Source organism: Rhododendron vialii, chromosome 12a, assembly GCF_030253575.1.
Source record: "Rhododendron vialii isolate Sample 1 chromosome 12a, ASM3025357v1".
Taxonomy (NCBI): domain Eukaryota; kingdom Viridiplantae; phylum Streptophyta; class Magnoliopsida; order Ericales; family Ericaceae; genus Rhododendron; species Rhododendron vialii.
This window is the reverse complement of record NC_080568.1, coordinates 5,209,537-5,226,606: the sequence shown is the minus strand read 5'-3', so window position 1 is coordinate 5,226,606 and position 17,070 is coordinate 5,209,537. Positions and strand designations below refer to the sequence as shown.

At 39.0% G+C, this 17,070-nt stretch overlaps 2 protein-coding genes across 4 annotated transcripts in view; both read left to right on the top strand.

Annotated features, from left to right (window-relative positions):
• Nucleotides 1–17,070, top strand: part of LOC131310228 (putative disease resistance protein RGA4) — a 103,685-nt gene that overhangs the window by 78,625 nt on the left and 7,990 nt on the right. The window lies entirely within an intron of this gene.
• On the top strand, nucleotides 1,868–15,720 carry LOC131310224 (ABC transporter C family member 8-like). 2 transcript variants are annotated; one of them, XM_058337136.1, is made up of 12 exons: nucleotides 1,868–1,988; nucleotides 2,426–4,371; nucleotides 4,464–4,784; nucleotides 4,881–4,967; nucleotides 9,598–10,218; nucleotides 10,322–10,486; nucleotides 10,592–10,886; nucleotides 10,975–11,189; nucleotides 11,573–11,878; nucleotides 12,018–12,081; nucleotides 12,314–12,553; nucleotides 15,472–15,720. In XM_058337136.1, exons 1-12 carry the CDS (start codon nucleotides 1,964–1,966, stop codon nucleotides 15,570–15,572), a joined length of 4,386 nt encoding a protein of 1,461 aa, XP_058193119.1. In that variant the 5' UTR covers nucleotides 1,868–1,963; the 3' UTR covers nucleotides 15,573–15,720. The 2 variants fall into 2 exon arrangements, with proteins under 2 accessions (XP_058193119.1, XP_058193120.1); XM_058337137.1 differs by having other exon boundaries at nucleotides 12,018–12,085; nucleotides 12,318–12,553.

The following is a 17,070-nucleotide window of genomic DNA, read 5'->3' as shown; positions in this document are numbered from 1 at the left end:
AACGCAGGCCTGGTTGAGCTGCTTGTGAACAGCTTATGTGATGTTAGATAGAGGCCTTTGAACTGCTTGGCCAGGCCTAAGCTGCTTGTGAGCTGCTTGGGATGTCTCCATGCATGGTTGCCACGTGTCCCAAGCCTTGCTTCATGCTAAAGGATAGAAAAGACTTAGACATTGAGCTGCTTGTAAGCAGCTTACCTAGATCTGCCCAGCAAGAACATTCTAGGCCTTTGAGCTACTTGTGAGCAGCTTGAGACATTTTCCCTGCCAACTGAAGGCCATAGGCGACGTTTTCTTTAAGAAGTAGGCCCATCTATTACGTGGGCCTGAATTTGAGGAGCATCATAGGTTTCTTCTCTTTGTAAGCCATGCAGGCCCAAGTTTGAAAAGAAAACTTGGGCTTTAACTGATTTAAGCCCACTTAGAAGGCCTTATTATTTCTAAGAACTGGCCTAGGCCTAGATAAAATACTCAGATCTAGCGGGTCAACCTAAGTCTTCGGCCAATCTTGGGCTTGGCCTTGTGATAACGAAATCTTAGGTATAATTTGGCCCAGGCTTTTGAAAACTCAACTTGATCAGTGGCGTTCAAATCGGCCTGATTTCGTGGATGACCAATCATGAGGCTTTTTAGCGCCTGAGATCTTCATTCAAGGCCTTCTTCTAATCACAAATTGATATTCTGAATTTTGGCCAAAAATGAACGTAAACAGCCGGCCAAACAATCGGAGAAAAAGAGGGGAAGTTGCATGGAAAAAGAAAGGGCGCAGAAGGAAAAAAGACGAAGCAGAGGGAGCTAGTGCGCTGGACGAAATTAAGGAAGAAAGAAGAAATAAAAAGATGCAGAGCAATCATACGAGTAGGTGAGGTGCACTTATAGTCAACAATGGAGTACACCTGCACCTGGCATCCATTATTATTGCAATTATCCAGTGTGGTGGTAACATTGGAGGTACAGTGCAACCGTACGTATAAACGGTACTATACGGATGAATAGTGCCGTATAGGAGAATAGTGCCGAATGAAGTTTCGACGAGAATCTGACGGAGTAGATGAGACGATGTGATCACGGCCAACGAGACGGAGACGATATTTTGGCTACCCATAGCCAAGTGACGGACGGGACGTGACGGAGCAAAATCAGACGTTACTTTGCCAATATTTGACGAGAGATTTTGGGCACTTCATGCCTAAAATAAAAGAGGACAAACGAGAATTGACGAGGACGACAAACGAGACGGTAGAGACGAGACGGGACGTGACATGATGACGAGATAACGAGACCAGAAATGATGCAAGTTTTGTTTTGATCAAACAAAACGTGATGAGAAGACGAGATGTGATCAATCAGACGAGAAACACCAAACCAAACGGGTTTGTTATAAGGACAAATGTGAGACGACGAGACGTAGGGAGAGAGAGAGAGAGAGTGCCGAGAGGAAAAGAGAATTAGGGAGCCCCTACGGGGGACTCCTCCGTGGATGTGAGAAATAGAGACGTGAGGTGTAAGTGTGAGTGGTGTAATTTGTATGTGTGTGTTAGAAATCAATAAAGTTATTGTATAGTGCATGAATTTGTACCATTTCTGCTTTTCAACAGAGATCACGGTTCAGCTGTGAACAACTTCTTTATGGCAGCAATCAATCGTAACCGTTCAAAATTGTTCTGAATGGCTTGAATTTTAATGAAACTTTTTCGGGAAACGTTTCATCCAAACCGTCCAAAACAATTTTGGATGACCGCGATTAGCATCATAAACAACTATTCATGACAAGCCGTGAAAAAAAATTTCTCGGTCTTTGTTAATTGTGGCAGCAACTTTCTGCTTTTGATTAGACAAACCTAAGAGGCCAAGTGGGACACTTCAATCAGTGGAGTTGGTTTTGAGCTCTTCCTCGCCTGTAGGTGGTTATATATGTGGGTTTGTTTCAGTAGCTGCAGAAGTTTACGGAGCTGTTCCTCGTACGATGGCTTCCTTTGAGAGAGCACTTGGTACATTCACTGCTTACCTTCGCTCTTGCCTTTTCTGTTAGTACTCTATTTGTTTGTGATTGTTGACTGTGCTTCATTTTGAATCGCGGTTCAAAAATTGTATATATTAGTTTTTTTTTTTTTTATGTTCGCTGGATGTTGTTCTTGCTGTTGTACCGCCCTTCTTGTAAGATTTTGAGTATCTCTTGAATATTTGAAATGCCACCACTGGGATTCTATTCGTAATTATTTTTCACCACCTTTTACATCAAAATTGCATTGTCTTTTCCTGTTCTGTTTCCTTAGTTACTAGTTCTTGCCTTTTCAAATATTGTGCTTGGATCATGAATTTGAGAAAATTTAGCAAGGGAAAAAAAGAAAGAAATATATTTAGGTCCTTATTGATTTAGAGATGTCAGCAAATAACATGCTTCTGACCGTTGCTCATTAATATGCAGGAGGACTGTCTTGGATTTGTCAAGGTGAATTAGATTTCATCAGTTCTACTTGCATTCAGGGGACTGTCATTGATTTACTCAACATTCTATTCCTCTTTGCATTCTATTTATGTTTGTTCATAGGTTATATAAGAAACTATAGTAGGCTCAGTGAAAGGGACTGGGTCACTACTGCTATGTCAATCTGCTCTGCTCTTATTAGCATTGCATATTTCGGCTCCAGTTTATGGGATCTGATAGCCCAAAATGGAGGATTTAGTAATTGGAGCTGGGTGGTGAACTTATTTAGGGGACTAATTTGGATCTCTTTGACAGTTTCCTTGCTAGTACAAGGATCCAAATTGGTCAAAATTCTGGCTTCAGTTTGGTGGGTGTTGTTCTTTCTGTTTATTTCGGTTATAAATACCGAGGTTTTGATAAGAACACACTACATTCCAATCTTGGACATGGTAGCATGGCCTGTGAACTTGCTGCTTCTCTTTTGTGCTTTGAGGAATTTCAGTTTCTTCCTTTGTCAACCTTCCTCAGAAAAGAGCTTATCAGAACCTCTACTAGTTGAGGAGCCTCAGAAATACCATAGTAAAATCGACCAAGCTAGTTTTCTTAGTAAATTAACATTTTCCTGGGTTGATCATTTACTTAAATTGGGTTACTCTAAGATTTTAGCTCTTGAAGACATCCCTTGCCTGGTCCCCGAGGATGAATCAGTTTTGGCCTACGAGAAATTTGCTCATGCTTGGGATTTACTTGAAAGAGAGAAGAGCTCAAACGATGCTCGATATTTGGTTTTTTGGGCATTAGTTAAAGTGCATATGAAAGAAATGGTCTATGAAGGAATTTATGCATTTCTTAGGGCATTGTGTGTGGTTGTTGCTCCCTTGTTACTCTATGCCTTCGTTAATTATGCGAATCGGGACACAAAAAGTATACGTGAAGGTCTCTTCTTAGTGGGGTACTTAGTTGTTGTCAAAGTGGTTGAGTCTCTGTCTCAGCGACATTTCTTTTTCAATGCAAGGAGGACTGGGATGAAGATGAGATCAGCTTTAATGGTGGCAGTTTATCAAAAGCAACTAAATCTTTCTAGTTTAGGTAGGCAAAGGCATTCGACCGGAGAGGTTATAAACTACATCGCTGTTGATGCTTATCGAATGGGAGAATTTCCTGTGTGGTTTCACTCGGGATGGACCTTTTCTCTCCAACTATTTCTAGCTGTGATTGTCCTGTTTGGAGTTGTGGGTCTTGGCGCTCTTCCTGGTTTAGTCCCTCTTCTTATCTGTGGGCTTCTTAATGTTCCATTTGCGAAGCTTCTTCAGAAGTGTCAGTTCCAATTTATGATAGCACAAGACCAGCGACTTAGGTCCATGTCTGAGATCCTTAACAGTATGAAAATAATCAAGTTACAGTCATGGGAAGATAAGTTCAAGAAATTGATTAATTCCTACCGGGAAAATGAATTCAAGTGGTTGGCGGAAACTCAGTATGGCATGTCTTACGGCACTGCCTTGTACTGGATGTGTCCTACTATTGTTTCTTCCGTTGTCTTATTTGGTTGTGCCATTTCTGGGAGTGCCCCCTTAGATGCTGCTACTATTTTCACTGTCTTGGCAACGTTGCGCAGCATGTCAGAACCTGTCAGAATGATACCAGAGACTCTTTCTGCATTGATTCAGGTCAAGGTCTCTTTTGACCGTATTGATGCCTTTCTGCTTGCCGATGAATTCAAAAAGGAGAAATTGACGACAGTTCCCTCGCTGTACTCTGATATGTGTATTAAGATACAGTCTGGCAAATTCCATTGGGACCCCGAATCTGCAATTACAACACTTCGAGATATTGATTTGGAAGTAAGACGGGGGCAGAAAATTGCAGTTTGTGGGCCAGTTGGGGCTGGGAAATCATCGATTTTATGTGCTATACTCGGTGAAATACCCAGGAGTTCAGGGAATGTGAGTTATAGAAAAGTGTTCTTTGAATCGTGTTCTAGTTTTTTTTTTTTTTTTTGTTTACAAACTGAAATCTTTTGATATGTGAACTCCAGGTTACTGTAGTCGGATCCATTGCTTATGTTTCTCAAGCTTCATGGATTCAGAGTGGGACAATACGTGATAACATACTCTCTGGAAAGCCCATGGAGGAAACAAAATACGAGAAGGCTGTCAAAGCATGTGCCCTGGACGAGGACATCAACAATTTTGACCATGGAGATCTCACCGAGATTGGTCAGAGAGGGCTGAACATGAGTGGAGGACAAAAACAAAGAATCCAACTTGCACGAGCTGTGTACAGTGATGCTGATGTATATCTCCTTGACGACCCTTTTAGTGCAGTTGATGCACATACAGCAGCAACTCTTTTCAATGTAAGGCCGAGTATGAACACGTATTTATCATCTCTTCATTTCACATTCTTTACTCTTGCTGTCTGTGTTACTGACTTTAAAATGGTGCAACTGCAGGACTGTGTTATGGCAGCCTTGCAGAAGAAGACCGTGATTCTAGTAACTCATCAAGTGGAGTTTCTCTCTCAAGTTCACAAAATTCTGGTAACGAGAGTCACTTTTGATGTATGTTGGCTTTCCATCACTTTTTGCAAAATACGTGGTCTGTCGTTTTTTGTAACAAAAATATATTTTTAGAAGTAGGAATTAACAATTATTCGAAGAATAGCGGATAAGTCAAGGATCGTTCGCAGGGAGCGAAAAGCTAAGTCGCAATACTTTCAATTAATTTCTAATTTAATTCTAGAAAGGGATGGAAGTTGAATTTGTGATTTGATTTGATTAAACTAAAATTAAACTAGGAAGGAATTAAAGGATTTGGAAATAGGAGAAAGAAGGGACTAGGGTTTCTGATTCAGTCTCCCCTTGTAAATTAATTATGACAAAGTCTAGGGTTTCATTCAACTTGTAATTACCAGACCACCGTTAGGATAACAATTTCTATCGATAATTCACAAAAATATTCTCAAGACTCGTATTCAGTATAGGCTATCTCAACACAGCACGAATCGTCTCACATGACTTAATCAACGGCACAATCCATCTCACATCGTATAGTCTATCTGAACAGTCATGTTTTTGACACACGTACGACAAGCAAGGCGCGAGAGCGTTTGCAAGTGTTAATTAGTTAAGAGCGGGCGTGCCAAGACTTGTACGTAATGCCTAATTTTGAATGATGAATGCCGCGAATCTTGACTTCCAACTCGTAGATCGACTGTGTGTGATCCAAAGGGTAAAAATCACAAGTTTGTTTGTAGTTTGCCACAATGGTTGTGGAATTTAAATTTCCTAAACGTATAGGAAAGAAAGGAACATACGTGAAATTGACTTCATTATATCGAAATAATAAAGTTGAGGGTACAAATAAAACGTGGCACGAAGGCCGGTGAATACAAGGTATTTGGATAAGTCTACTTTACTGAAAGTAGTAAAGTTTATAGAATTGTTGAGCTTTGTATGGTGCTGAACCTGTTTTTCATCTTGCAATCTTGTACTTATTAGCAAACACTGCACTGGTCCAAGTCTGAATCAAGTTTCCCACTTTCACCACAAGTGGACAAGTGTCCCATGTTCTTCACCCACACTCCACCTTGGCGGTTATAAGCGGTAACTCCCCTATTTTGGAGCAAAAAATCAGTCAATTAAGTCTCCCACTCCCTTATGCCGTGGAAATGGGGACATTCAAAAAACTTCCAAATGCAAAACCGAATGCCAAGTGTCCATAACCGTCCCATTTTTAATGGACAAAATCCACGTCAAATATATACATGGTGAAAGAATGGACACCAGCTGTCTACTAAATTGATCTCAATGGGGAAATTATTTGGTACGTTTCGCGCCATTTGGATTTTGATTAATGGAAATGATACTCGCACAACCGTTGTGTGTGTTGTGTAACTAATTCTGACCGTTTAGATGTGTTTGGACGCTCTAGATTTTAAAAAAAACTCTTCCAATGAAAAGTTTAACTCTTGCAAGCAAAAGTTTGATTGGGCCTTGTTCTAAATCACAAAATTAATGTGGTCCATTAATTTTTACCCGAGAAAATCCTAAATATCGCCCCTTTACTTAATATTTAATTAAATGGCCCTCTAGCGCTAGCCCATGATTTGGTGCAAAAAACGGATATAAACACTCTCTCAAAGCCTAGCTCGAACCCTTGAAAATCATTGTGTGACTGTATTTAATATCGCGAATATAAATACGATACAAAAAAATGAAAGAATAAAAACTCTCATGAAAATATGAATCATCCAAGTCACACAAGCAAAAGTTGAATAGAAAACCCCCCTCAAAATCTATACAATCATACTACTTGAAGAGATATCCTCGTTACCCTAGCCGGAGAAGTTTAGCCGATCATGGTATTTTTCTTGGGAACACCTAAGGTATCTCTCAGTTATGCCTCCGAATGGTCTAATGTTATGCCTTCGAGTGGTTATGTTATGCCATTTTAGGAGAATATCGTTATAATGGCATAACACTTTTTTAGGGAAACAACATAGTGTTATGCCTTCGAGTGATTATGTTATGTCGTTTTGAAAAACGTTATGCCTATTATATATAATATAATAAAAATGTTATGTTATTTTTGAAAAAATGTGCTATGCCTTCGGCTTATTTAATGTTATGCTTTCGAGTGATAATGTTATACTCCTACGAGGATACGGTATCCCTCATACAAGAGGGGATACTCTAGCATTACTATCCATTTTTCTTTCAGGTTTTGCTCCGGTCGCGGCCGCTCCCGTGGCCTCTTGCTGCGTGGGAAAAGAGATCCCCTCGCAAACCCTCCTTGCTTCCCTTTTATAATACGACTAGGTGCGTGCTAACGTGCAAAGCACATTATTTATGTCTGTTGTGTTGATGGGTTTGGATTTTCCTTGAAATTATGGAATTTGTTGATGATAGTGAAGGTTATATGGATAAATTTGGTCAAGTATATGAAAGGAAGCTTAGGTTTAGTTTGATTAATGATTACAAAAGGGTTAAGAAAATTAGATTGTAACAAATTTTCTTATTCAACAGGTTCGTATGTAGAATGCCAGCTTAGTTAGAGGAAAAATGGTAGTGTAATAGCCTGTGATTCCTTAGAGATTCTTTTTTATCAATGCTAGAGCAAGGAGCAACTACTATTATGCACCCATCTATATTCAACATTAGGTATATCAGAAAGAGAAGGAGATAGGAAGTGATTAGCTTCATAAAAGGAGTGATTTTGGCATAACTAAGTCAGCAATAAAGGGAAAGGAGTGGAAAGCAAATAATTGACGATAGCATCTATATGGAAAGGACTAATTAATGGGATCCCTTTGATTGCTGCAGTTCCTTTTTGTCTATTTTATGGAGAAGCTTCAGCAATTTGTTGTGCTTTGTTCTTGTACATGTCAATAGTTAGGTGGTGCACAAGAAATGCTAAAAAATTACTAGCCATTACTCTGAATCTGCAGTTCAAAGAATGGGTTTATTTTGAAACCATCTGATCGCATTGAAAAGTTTTCCTTAAATTGGCCAAGTGCTGGTGAACAAAATTAACAATACATATTCATCAGATTTGAAATGACATACAATCAATATCTAGCTATACCCACGAATAAAATAAGACACAAAGAATTATATTAGTAAATCACAGAACTGGAGATAATTCAATCAATTTGAGAATCTCCAGTGCTCTCTATCTCATTCTATTGCCTCACGTCAGTGCATAGTGATTCTTTACTTATGGACTCTTCCTTTCTATCTACTGTTCCTACACCCCTCGATCTACGACATTCATCTAGACACAGTGAAGAATAGCTTTCTCCATAAGTATAACTTTGGTTGGTCCTAATTTGGTATGATGAAATATATCCCTCTGCTTTATAATAAGAACCAGATTTCGTGTGGCTAAATTGCTCCAAATGCAGAAAACAACACATGCAACAACCAAAAAGAACAGAGCAATCATAAGAACAGACCCAAAAAAAAACAGCACATGCAACGACCAAAAAGCCTGGATCTGGACAAAATAACTCTACCACAGATAACTCTACACCAAAAAATCAAACACTCAACATACAGAGATCAAACACAGAAATAGACAAGCCAAACACTCAACATGCATAAATCAAAGACTGAAACTACAAAATCAGAAATGACAAATTACCCAGTCAAAAAACAACACATGCAAGGACCAAAAAGCCTGAATTTGGCCAAATAACTCTACCACAAATAACTCTACACAGAGAAATCAAACACTCAACATGCGGAGATCAAACACAGAGACAGACAAATCAAACACTCAGACATGCAGAAATCAAAAACAGAAACTACAAAATCAAAAATGAGAAATTACCCATTACCTCGTACCAATGGGACCAGAACAACCGAATAAATGACAAAAATCCAATAAACAAACGAAGTAAATCCCAAACACCAGTTGCCAAAACTTCTGTCTCTACCAAAGCCTTTCTCTCTGGCTCTCCCTGTCTCTGTTTTCTTTTCTCCGATGATGAAATCATATATACAAAACTCCACCGAAAACAAATGTCCACCCCCTTTTTTGCCAAGCAACCTACTAACTAAATTTCCATTGCCACGCAACCCACTAATCATTCCCATTGCCACGCAACCCACTAATCAAAAGCAATAAAATTTCCATTCCACCCAACAAACAAACAAACACAACTTAGCAAAAGGAAGGCAAAACTGTCTAAAAGCAGCCCAAAAAGTGGCAAGCAAAACCACACCAAAACTGGTTCTTATTTAAGAGGAGTAGGAGATTTACCTTCCATTATATTCCTTCTAATTGTAAATTTGTAATTAGTGGGCCCAATTTCCAGCCACAAACCACGTGCAACGTATATGGCTTTTATGCTGTAAACTTTGACCTCATGGAAATTAGATTGGGTGCTTCTCTACTTGGTGGCCCATGATAATTTCGACCCTCAACTCGGGTTAATACGGCTTGCCACTTGATTTATTTGATCGACCTTATTTGGCACCATGTAGTAACCCGCAAGCTTGGATACCCTTATATCTCCGAATGTTATCCACTTGTTCCGAGTGTCCTGAAATGCAATTAACAAGTATCAAATCAAAGTAGCGTACTAAATGGACATAACAAGTCTAAGTTAGATGGAGTAAATTGTCGTATTGACCTATCAATACATATATTTTTTCCCTTTTCTAGGTCATACAAGGTGGAGAAGTTACTCAGTCAGGAAGCTATGAGGAACTCTTGACGACAGGGACAGCATTTGAACAGCTTGTGAATGCTCACAAAAATGCAGCTACGGCTATGGATCCTGAAATTAATGAAAATACCAAAAACTCCTCGAAGGGAAACATTGATAGGGTGGAAGAGACAAAAGGGCATTACCTTACTAAAGAAAATAGTGAGGGGGATATTTCTGTCAAAGGTCTGTCTGGTGTACAGCTAACAGAAGAAGAAGAGAAGGAAATGGGCAATGTTGGGTGGAAACCAATTTTTGATTATATCGTGATCGCAAAGGGTTTACCTGTTCTCTCTTTGAGCATACTAGCCCATATTGGTTTTCTTACTCTTCAGGCTGCCTCAAGTTATTGGTTAGCATTTGCCATTCAAATACCTAATATTAGCAGTGCCATCTTCATTGGAGTTTACACCATAATTTCAACAATAAGTGCTGTCTTTGTGTATCTGAGGGCTTATTTAACTGCTCGTCTGGGATTAAAAGCTTCTAAATCCTTCTTCTCATCCTTCATTGACTCCATTTTCACTGCCCCCATGCTCTTCTTTGATTCTACCCCAGTCGGGCGGATTTTGACCAGAGTAAGAGTCTCTTTGTTGCCATAGTGCTTTATGCACTCTGTGAGGTGTAATACATGCTATGAACAGTTGCTTATTTTGCATGCTCTCCGTTATTGGTTTTCAGGCTTCATCTGATTTGAGCACATTGGATTTTGACATACCTATCGCCATTGCCTTTGTTTATGCTTCTGCGCTTGAGGTTTTAATTATTGTCATCGTTATGGCCTCTGTAACATGGCAAGTTCTCATTGTAGCAGCCTTTGCTACAGTGGCTTCTAGTTATGTTCAGGTGGGTCTGTTTTCACTTTGATTATTGTATCCATTGTAGTCTTCATTGATCGAGGGGAGAAGGTTTAGTACGATACAAATGTATTGTTCATTTATTCGACTGCAGAGATATTATATAGCTTCTGCAAGGGAACTGATGCGAATCAATGGAACAACAAAAGCTCCTGTCATGAGTTATGCAGCAGAGACATCACTTGGAGTGGTAACTATAAGAGCATTTAACATGGCAGAGAGGTTCTTCCAGAACTACCTAAAGCTCATCGACACGGATGCAAAACTTTTCCTTTACTCCAATGTGTCCTTGGAGTGGTTAAATTTAAGAGTGGAAGGGCTACAAAATCTGACTTTATTCACCGCTGCGTTCCTCCTGATTTTTCTTCCAAAGGGGGGTATGGCTCCAGGTAAACTAGTACCATCCACTACAACAATTCAAGTATATCAATTAGCATCACTGTTTTCACATTCTTCAAATGTGTACATTTTTTGCAGGTCTTGTTGGACTTTCCCTTTCTTATGCTCTGGTTCTGACCTTTGCACAAGTGTTTTTTACTCAATGGTACAGCAGCCTTTGTAATTATATCATTTCAGTGGAAAGGATCAAACAGTTCTTGAACATACCTCCCGAGCCTCCGGCAATTGTGGAGGACAAAAGGCCACCATTTTCATGGCCTTCAGAAGGGAAGATAGAGTTACAGGATCTCAAGGTAAGAGAACTTTATTACTCCATATAATATGTTTTTGATTTGATGAGCTTCATGCAAATGCAAGAAGAAGTGGTTTTGATGAGTATGGAGATAGTAGTTGGTGAAACGTTTTAGATGTCTTCGTGGGGAAGGGTGGAAATGTACCTACTGATTCGTGTCTTGATCTCTCTGTGTTCTCACCTAATTGGAAATGTCAGTCAGTGCGGTATCCAAGTCTCCTCTCCTAATTGGAGATGTCCAAACAAGTTATCTCAGAAGCTCCAGTGATGGTTTAAACCCACTTATCTCTCATGTTGACGAATGCTTCTAAAACTTTTATTATGTATTAGCTAGCTCAATTCACTGATGGTTCTTAAGTCGCCCGGTTCATTTCTTGTTTTCAGATAAGATACAGGCAAAATGCTCCGTTAGTTCTGAAGGGAATCACTTGCACTTTCAGAGAAGGGGCTAGAGTAGGAGTTGTTGGAAGGACCGGAAGTGGCAAAACAACCCTCATAAGTGCTTTATTTCGCTTGGTAGAGCCGGAAAGTGGGAAAATTCTTATTGATGGGCTTGACATTTGCTCCATAGGTCTCAAGGATCTGAGAATGAAACTTAGCATCATTCCTCAGGAGCCAACACTTTTCAGGGGAAGTGTTCGAACAAACTTGGATCCTTCAGGCCTTTATTCTGATGATGAGATATGGAAGGTAGAGCCAATAAATTCTAAGTTGTCTCCATGTATCTCATTGATGACATTTGCCTTGTCAATTATCCGGTTCTGTAGATTTTGATCAATCTTTTGTCATAATGTACATGTTTACAGTCCGAACAATTTTTTATTTTCAGGCTCTAGAGAAGTGCCAACTCAAGGCTACCATCAGCAGTCTTCCCAACTTACTAGATTCTTCAGGCAAGTACAATTCAAAATCTTGTGAAGCAATTTAAATGAAGAATGACTCAAATAAACCGTCGAAATAATTTGTGACCTTTCTTTTTCGGGACAATGATGCAATATGAACCTTAAAGGTTAGAATGAGTTCATTGTTCAGTGTAATTTTGTTTCCACACACAAACCTAGATTTGTTAAGTACATGTCTATAATTAACAACTGAAGACCATGTCCTTTTGGTCTATGTTTGCAGTGAGTGATGAAGGTGAGAACTGGAGTGCAGGGCAACGACAGCTCTTTTGTCTTGGGAGAGTCCTTCTGAAAAGAAATAGAATTCTAGTTCTAGATGAAGCTACCGCCTCCATTGACTCGGCAACTGATGCAATTCTACAGACCATTATTAGGGAGGAATTCTCAGGTTGCACTGTGATAACTGTGGCTCACAGAGTTCCAACCGTCACCGATAGCGACATGGTCATGGTTCTTTCTTTCGGTATGCTTGTTTTCCTCATATTTAAGAAATACGTGAAGGCTTCTTTATTTTTTCCGCGAACATATATAGATAGATACAAAATAAAATAAACCACATACGGCCACTTCAATAGCACCATGTTCTTCCCAAATGACCGTGGGCTTCAACCCAAATCTATGTACTGCTACCAAAACAGCAGTACTCTACTCTAGAGGTCCATTGTGTTTACACCCAGTCCTTGACGAGCGCTGGAAAGCCTTTTAATTGAAATTTAATTAAATGGGCCTCAAAACAGGAATGGATTGAATTAAAATTAATGGGCCAAAAATGTTTACTAGGCCCGGTTAATTTTAGCTCAATCTGGATATAACTTGAAATTATGGGCTATGGGTCATATTATTTACGAGCCAAATGGAGGCCCATTCGGTTTGTATGATGAGAGCAAAGGCCTTCTATTTTTAAGCCCATTGCTAGGAACTATGATTAAATCTTCTGGAACTATCCCATGAAAAATGGACGTTGGTTAATTTATTATTGTTTATTAAAAGGCTAGGTTAATTTATTATTGTTTATTAAAAGGTTATTTGACTAGGTCAAATGGCCAATGGTGCTTGCAAACCCACAAAAAAAGGAAGTAGAGGAGGCCCACTGTCTTTCTAACTACCCATAATATTAGGAATGGGCACGTGGGTAAATTTTATTTACTTCGAATAACCGCCCACTACCCCCATGATCCCATGAAATGAAAGTTATAAAGGACACTTGGCATCACGAGAGGAGGCCAACAAGTGCCCTTACATGCAGAATCGTGGATGCTCTTCGCTTATAAATACAAGTTCACAAGAAAAAAAAAAGGTTTTCACACCAATCAAGCCCAACGCTTAGGAAGCGGGGGGGGGGGGGGGGGGGGGGGTACTGCCCTAAGGGGGCAGCAGCGTGCTGCTGTGCCCCGTTTGTGGACCCACCCCGGTCTCGCTCCGATGATCGGAAGCGTTCACTTTGTAGAGCTCGTCGAGTAGAACAACTGTGCAAAAAATCAGCTTAATTGGATATCATTAAGTGCATGATCGGAGCCCATATAACTCTCGGTTCATGGGTTACAGTGGATTTGATCCAGTGTTTCGGATCCATTCTTTTCAAGATAAAAAGGTTTCGATCAGGCACTTAATGATATCCAATTAAGCTGATTTTTTGCACAGTTATTCTACTCGACGAGCTCTATAAAGTGAACGCTTCCGATCATCGGAGTGAGACCGGGGTGGGCCCACAAAAGGGGCACAGCAGCACGCTGCTGTCCCCTTGGGAGCAGCAGCCCCCCCGCTTCTCAACGCTTAAACCAAAGTCTTCCCAGCGAATCAACTATATTTACTTTTCCAGCATTCACTCAATTACTTCATCAGGTAATTTGGGTTTTACTTTTTCTTGTACCCAACTTTATTATTCCGACATAATAAAGTTTGTCTTTATCTTACGTTGCTCTCTTTCCTACATGGTTAGGAAATAGCTAAGTCCACGCTCGTTGTGGCAAAACCACGAATCATCACTGCAATCTAGTCCTTAGGTTTGCAGCACATTCGCTCGTACGGTTACGAAGTCAGAAAAGGGATATCCAATCCTTACGTTAGACGCGACAAGTCCTAGCACGTCCGCACTCAGTCCTTGATCCATTTTGTGAGCAACACATTTTTATTTTGTAGACTTTCTTTTTCTGATAACCGAGTGCCAAGGTTACCTTCCAAGCACCTGGAGGTCCTGGACCAAACCCTTGTATCTATAGACTTATCGTTATGCTTTTTTCTCCTAGTTATCTGTTTACAATGCGGGAAACTCGGGTACTACTTTTTGAAATGACTCTGAGGCGGCAAGGCGGCTCTACTTTTGTGGTTCCATGGTCAATTGAACATTTAAATTTTTTATTTTTTTTGCTTAGAATACATGTAAAATTTTTGGGCTAACTTACTTTGAACACTCAATCCAAATGTCAATGAACACTCAATTCTAATAATCTTGAACACCTAACCCAAAAAGAAATAAAGAATTGGACACCCAACCCAAAATCAATTAAACACTCAACCAAAACTCAATTGCAGCCCATCAATTCAGATAATTTTTATTTGAACACCTAGGACATTACCTCAAATAAAACTCACAATCATAATGAAAAAAATTGAAAAAAAGAAAGGAAAAAAAGAAAGAAGAATTTATAGGGTAAGAATTATGCTCTGCCTTCTCTCTCCATCTTTATTGTCGATGGTCTAAATGTGTTAATTTTGTATTCATGACAATAACTATTACTTTTTTTCTTTTTTTTTTGTTTAGTTAGCTTATAGAATTATGGGCATGAGTTTAAAAAAAAATTTCAACTACGTTGCAAAACCCTGTTGACTTGAATACTATTCCTTGGAACTTAAAGACTACGATAAAAAATCTCATCGTGTCATCCTAAAAAACAACATATTTTTTAGAATATCAGTCCTAACACACTCGCTACTATTTCTTTTAAAAGTGTTTTAGTAGATTAATATGTTTGTTAAACGTTGACACAAAACATGAGAACTCGTCAAGTACAACTGTAAAATTTTACCCCCCGCATTCTCGAAACACTATCTAGTACGCAATACGACAACTTTCAACAAAAATTAAATTTTTGTAAAATAAATATAGTATACATTTTCCAGTTCTCATTTCACCTCGTAGTTAATTTTTGTAGAATAGAGGTTATACTTTTTGACCGCACTATTTATACTAAATTATGAAATTTTGTACATATATTATTGGTTAATAAATCAACTAGTAGAGTTAAGATAATTTCTAAACACTCTGCCACAAATTTCTGAAGCCGCCCAAATTTCTGAAGCCACCCAAATTTCTGAAGCCGCCACTAAGGCAGTGTTGGATTAGTCAAATGAAACTAGTTTGTGCATCTTGTGATTTTGCAGGGGAACTTGTGGAATATGATGAGCCTTCAAAGCTTATGGAAACTGATTCGTCGTTCTCTAAGCTTGTCGCCGAATATTGGTCCAGCTGCAGGAAGAACTAACTGTATGCAGAGTTCTAATATTCATTACTGGAGAATGTGAAAGAAAACTGAAAATAGAATAAGAAGGGGAAGAAGAAGAAGAAATCGACCGCTAGTTTGGATAGGAAGTAGTTAACCATCAATAAGAAAAAAGAAATTTCATATTTACTTTCGTGAGGTGTCTTGTATTTACTGTACTCTCGACTAGGGCCGTTTACCCAACGGAGAGGTATTGGGTTCAAACCTCACTATATGCGAGTAGTGTTGTTGCGGTGGTTTATCCATTCCTGTCCCCTTCCGTCCAACCGATTGCCCTCCCGGTTGGACCCTGCGGTTGAACGGCCCCCCACGGTCGAGTGGGCCCGAGTCATTTCTTTCCTCTCGTTTCACATGTCAATTTGGGAGGTGTGGCACGTGTTCGGGTATTCTTGACCCTCTACAAAGATCACCTTTTAGAGAAGCAAATTAATGACCATAAGACCTCTCTGCAGTAAAATCCTCACCAGTGGGTTGTGTTCTTCACCAGATTCAACTTCTAAGAGAGATTAAAGCTATGGTCATCTCTCTCTGATTAACAAAAATAAGCTAAATGGCTGGCAATGAGTCAATGACCAAGACATAAAACATAAAAATAAGCTAAATAGCCGGCAATGACCAAGAGACAAATAAATAGGTTTTTGTTAATGTAAGTCCTAGGCCCTAGGGACATATGATAAAAGCGCATTAATTGCTCTACATTACTCCACTTCCAAAGGGAATGTAACACAAACAATGGTAGAGTAATCAATTACGTTTTGGAAAGATAAACCTTTTTTTATGTGACGAAACTGCCCTAGCTACCCAGCAAACAAAAACCTAAGAGTTAAAAGAATTTACCAAATAAACACAAAACTTATTTGAAAAAAATGTTTGCTCGTGTTCTCTCGTGAATTTTTGGAATATAATTTCAGCAAACTTAATTATCACATATAAATCCGAAAAAAGAAGAGAAGCTATTGAATCAAACCTAAACACTTTCTCCCTTACAAAGTTTCAATCGGTAACATTCCTCTTTTTTAAAATTATTAGTATGCTAATTAAGAGTCCGATTGGACTTTCTTGACTAATAGTTTATTTATTCTTCGGCTTTCGTGATTTTTTTTTGAAACTTTTGATCAAGAGAATTTACTTCATATTTTGTTTTGATGAGAGAAAACATAAAAGTAAAAGAAGACTAAATATAAAAAAGTTTCAAAAAATATAACATTTGCCCAAACAATAAGCCAAAAGTGTAAACTTTTGGATTATAATCTGGTTAATAGCTTGTTTTGGAATGTATAAGTATTTAGTTATTAAAAGAAGTGCTACATACTCTTCCATTTGTTTTTCCAAGCTTCAGCGGTTTTAGCCTCTCTAGCTCTTTTCCTCTTTTCTTTTTCTTGCTTAGAGTTCAACGGAATAAACAATAACTTGCTTTTACCATTTCGGTGGCTGATATGGAGTCACCATAGGAGGGTTTTTTTTTTTTTTTTTGGGGTTA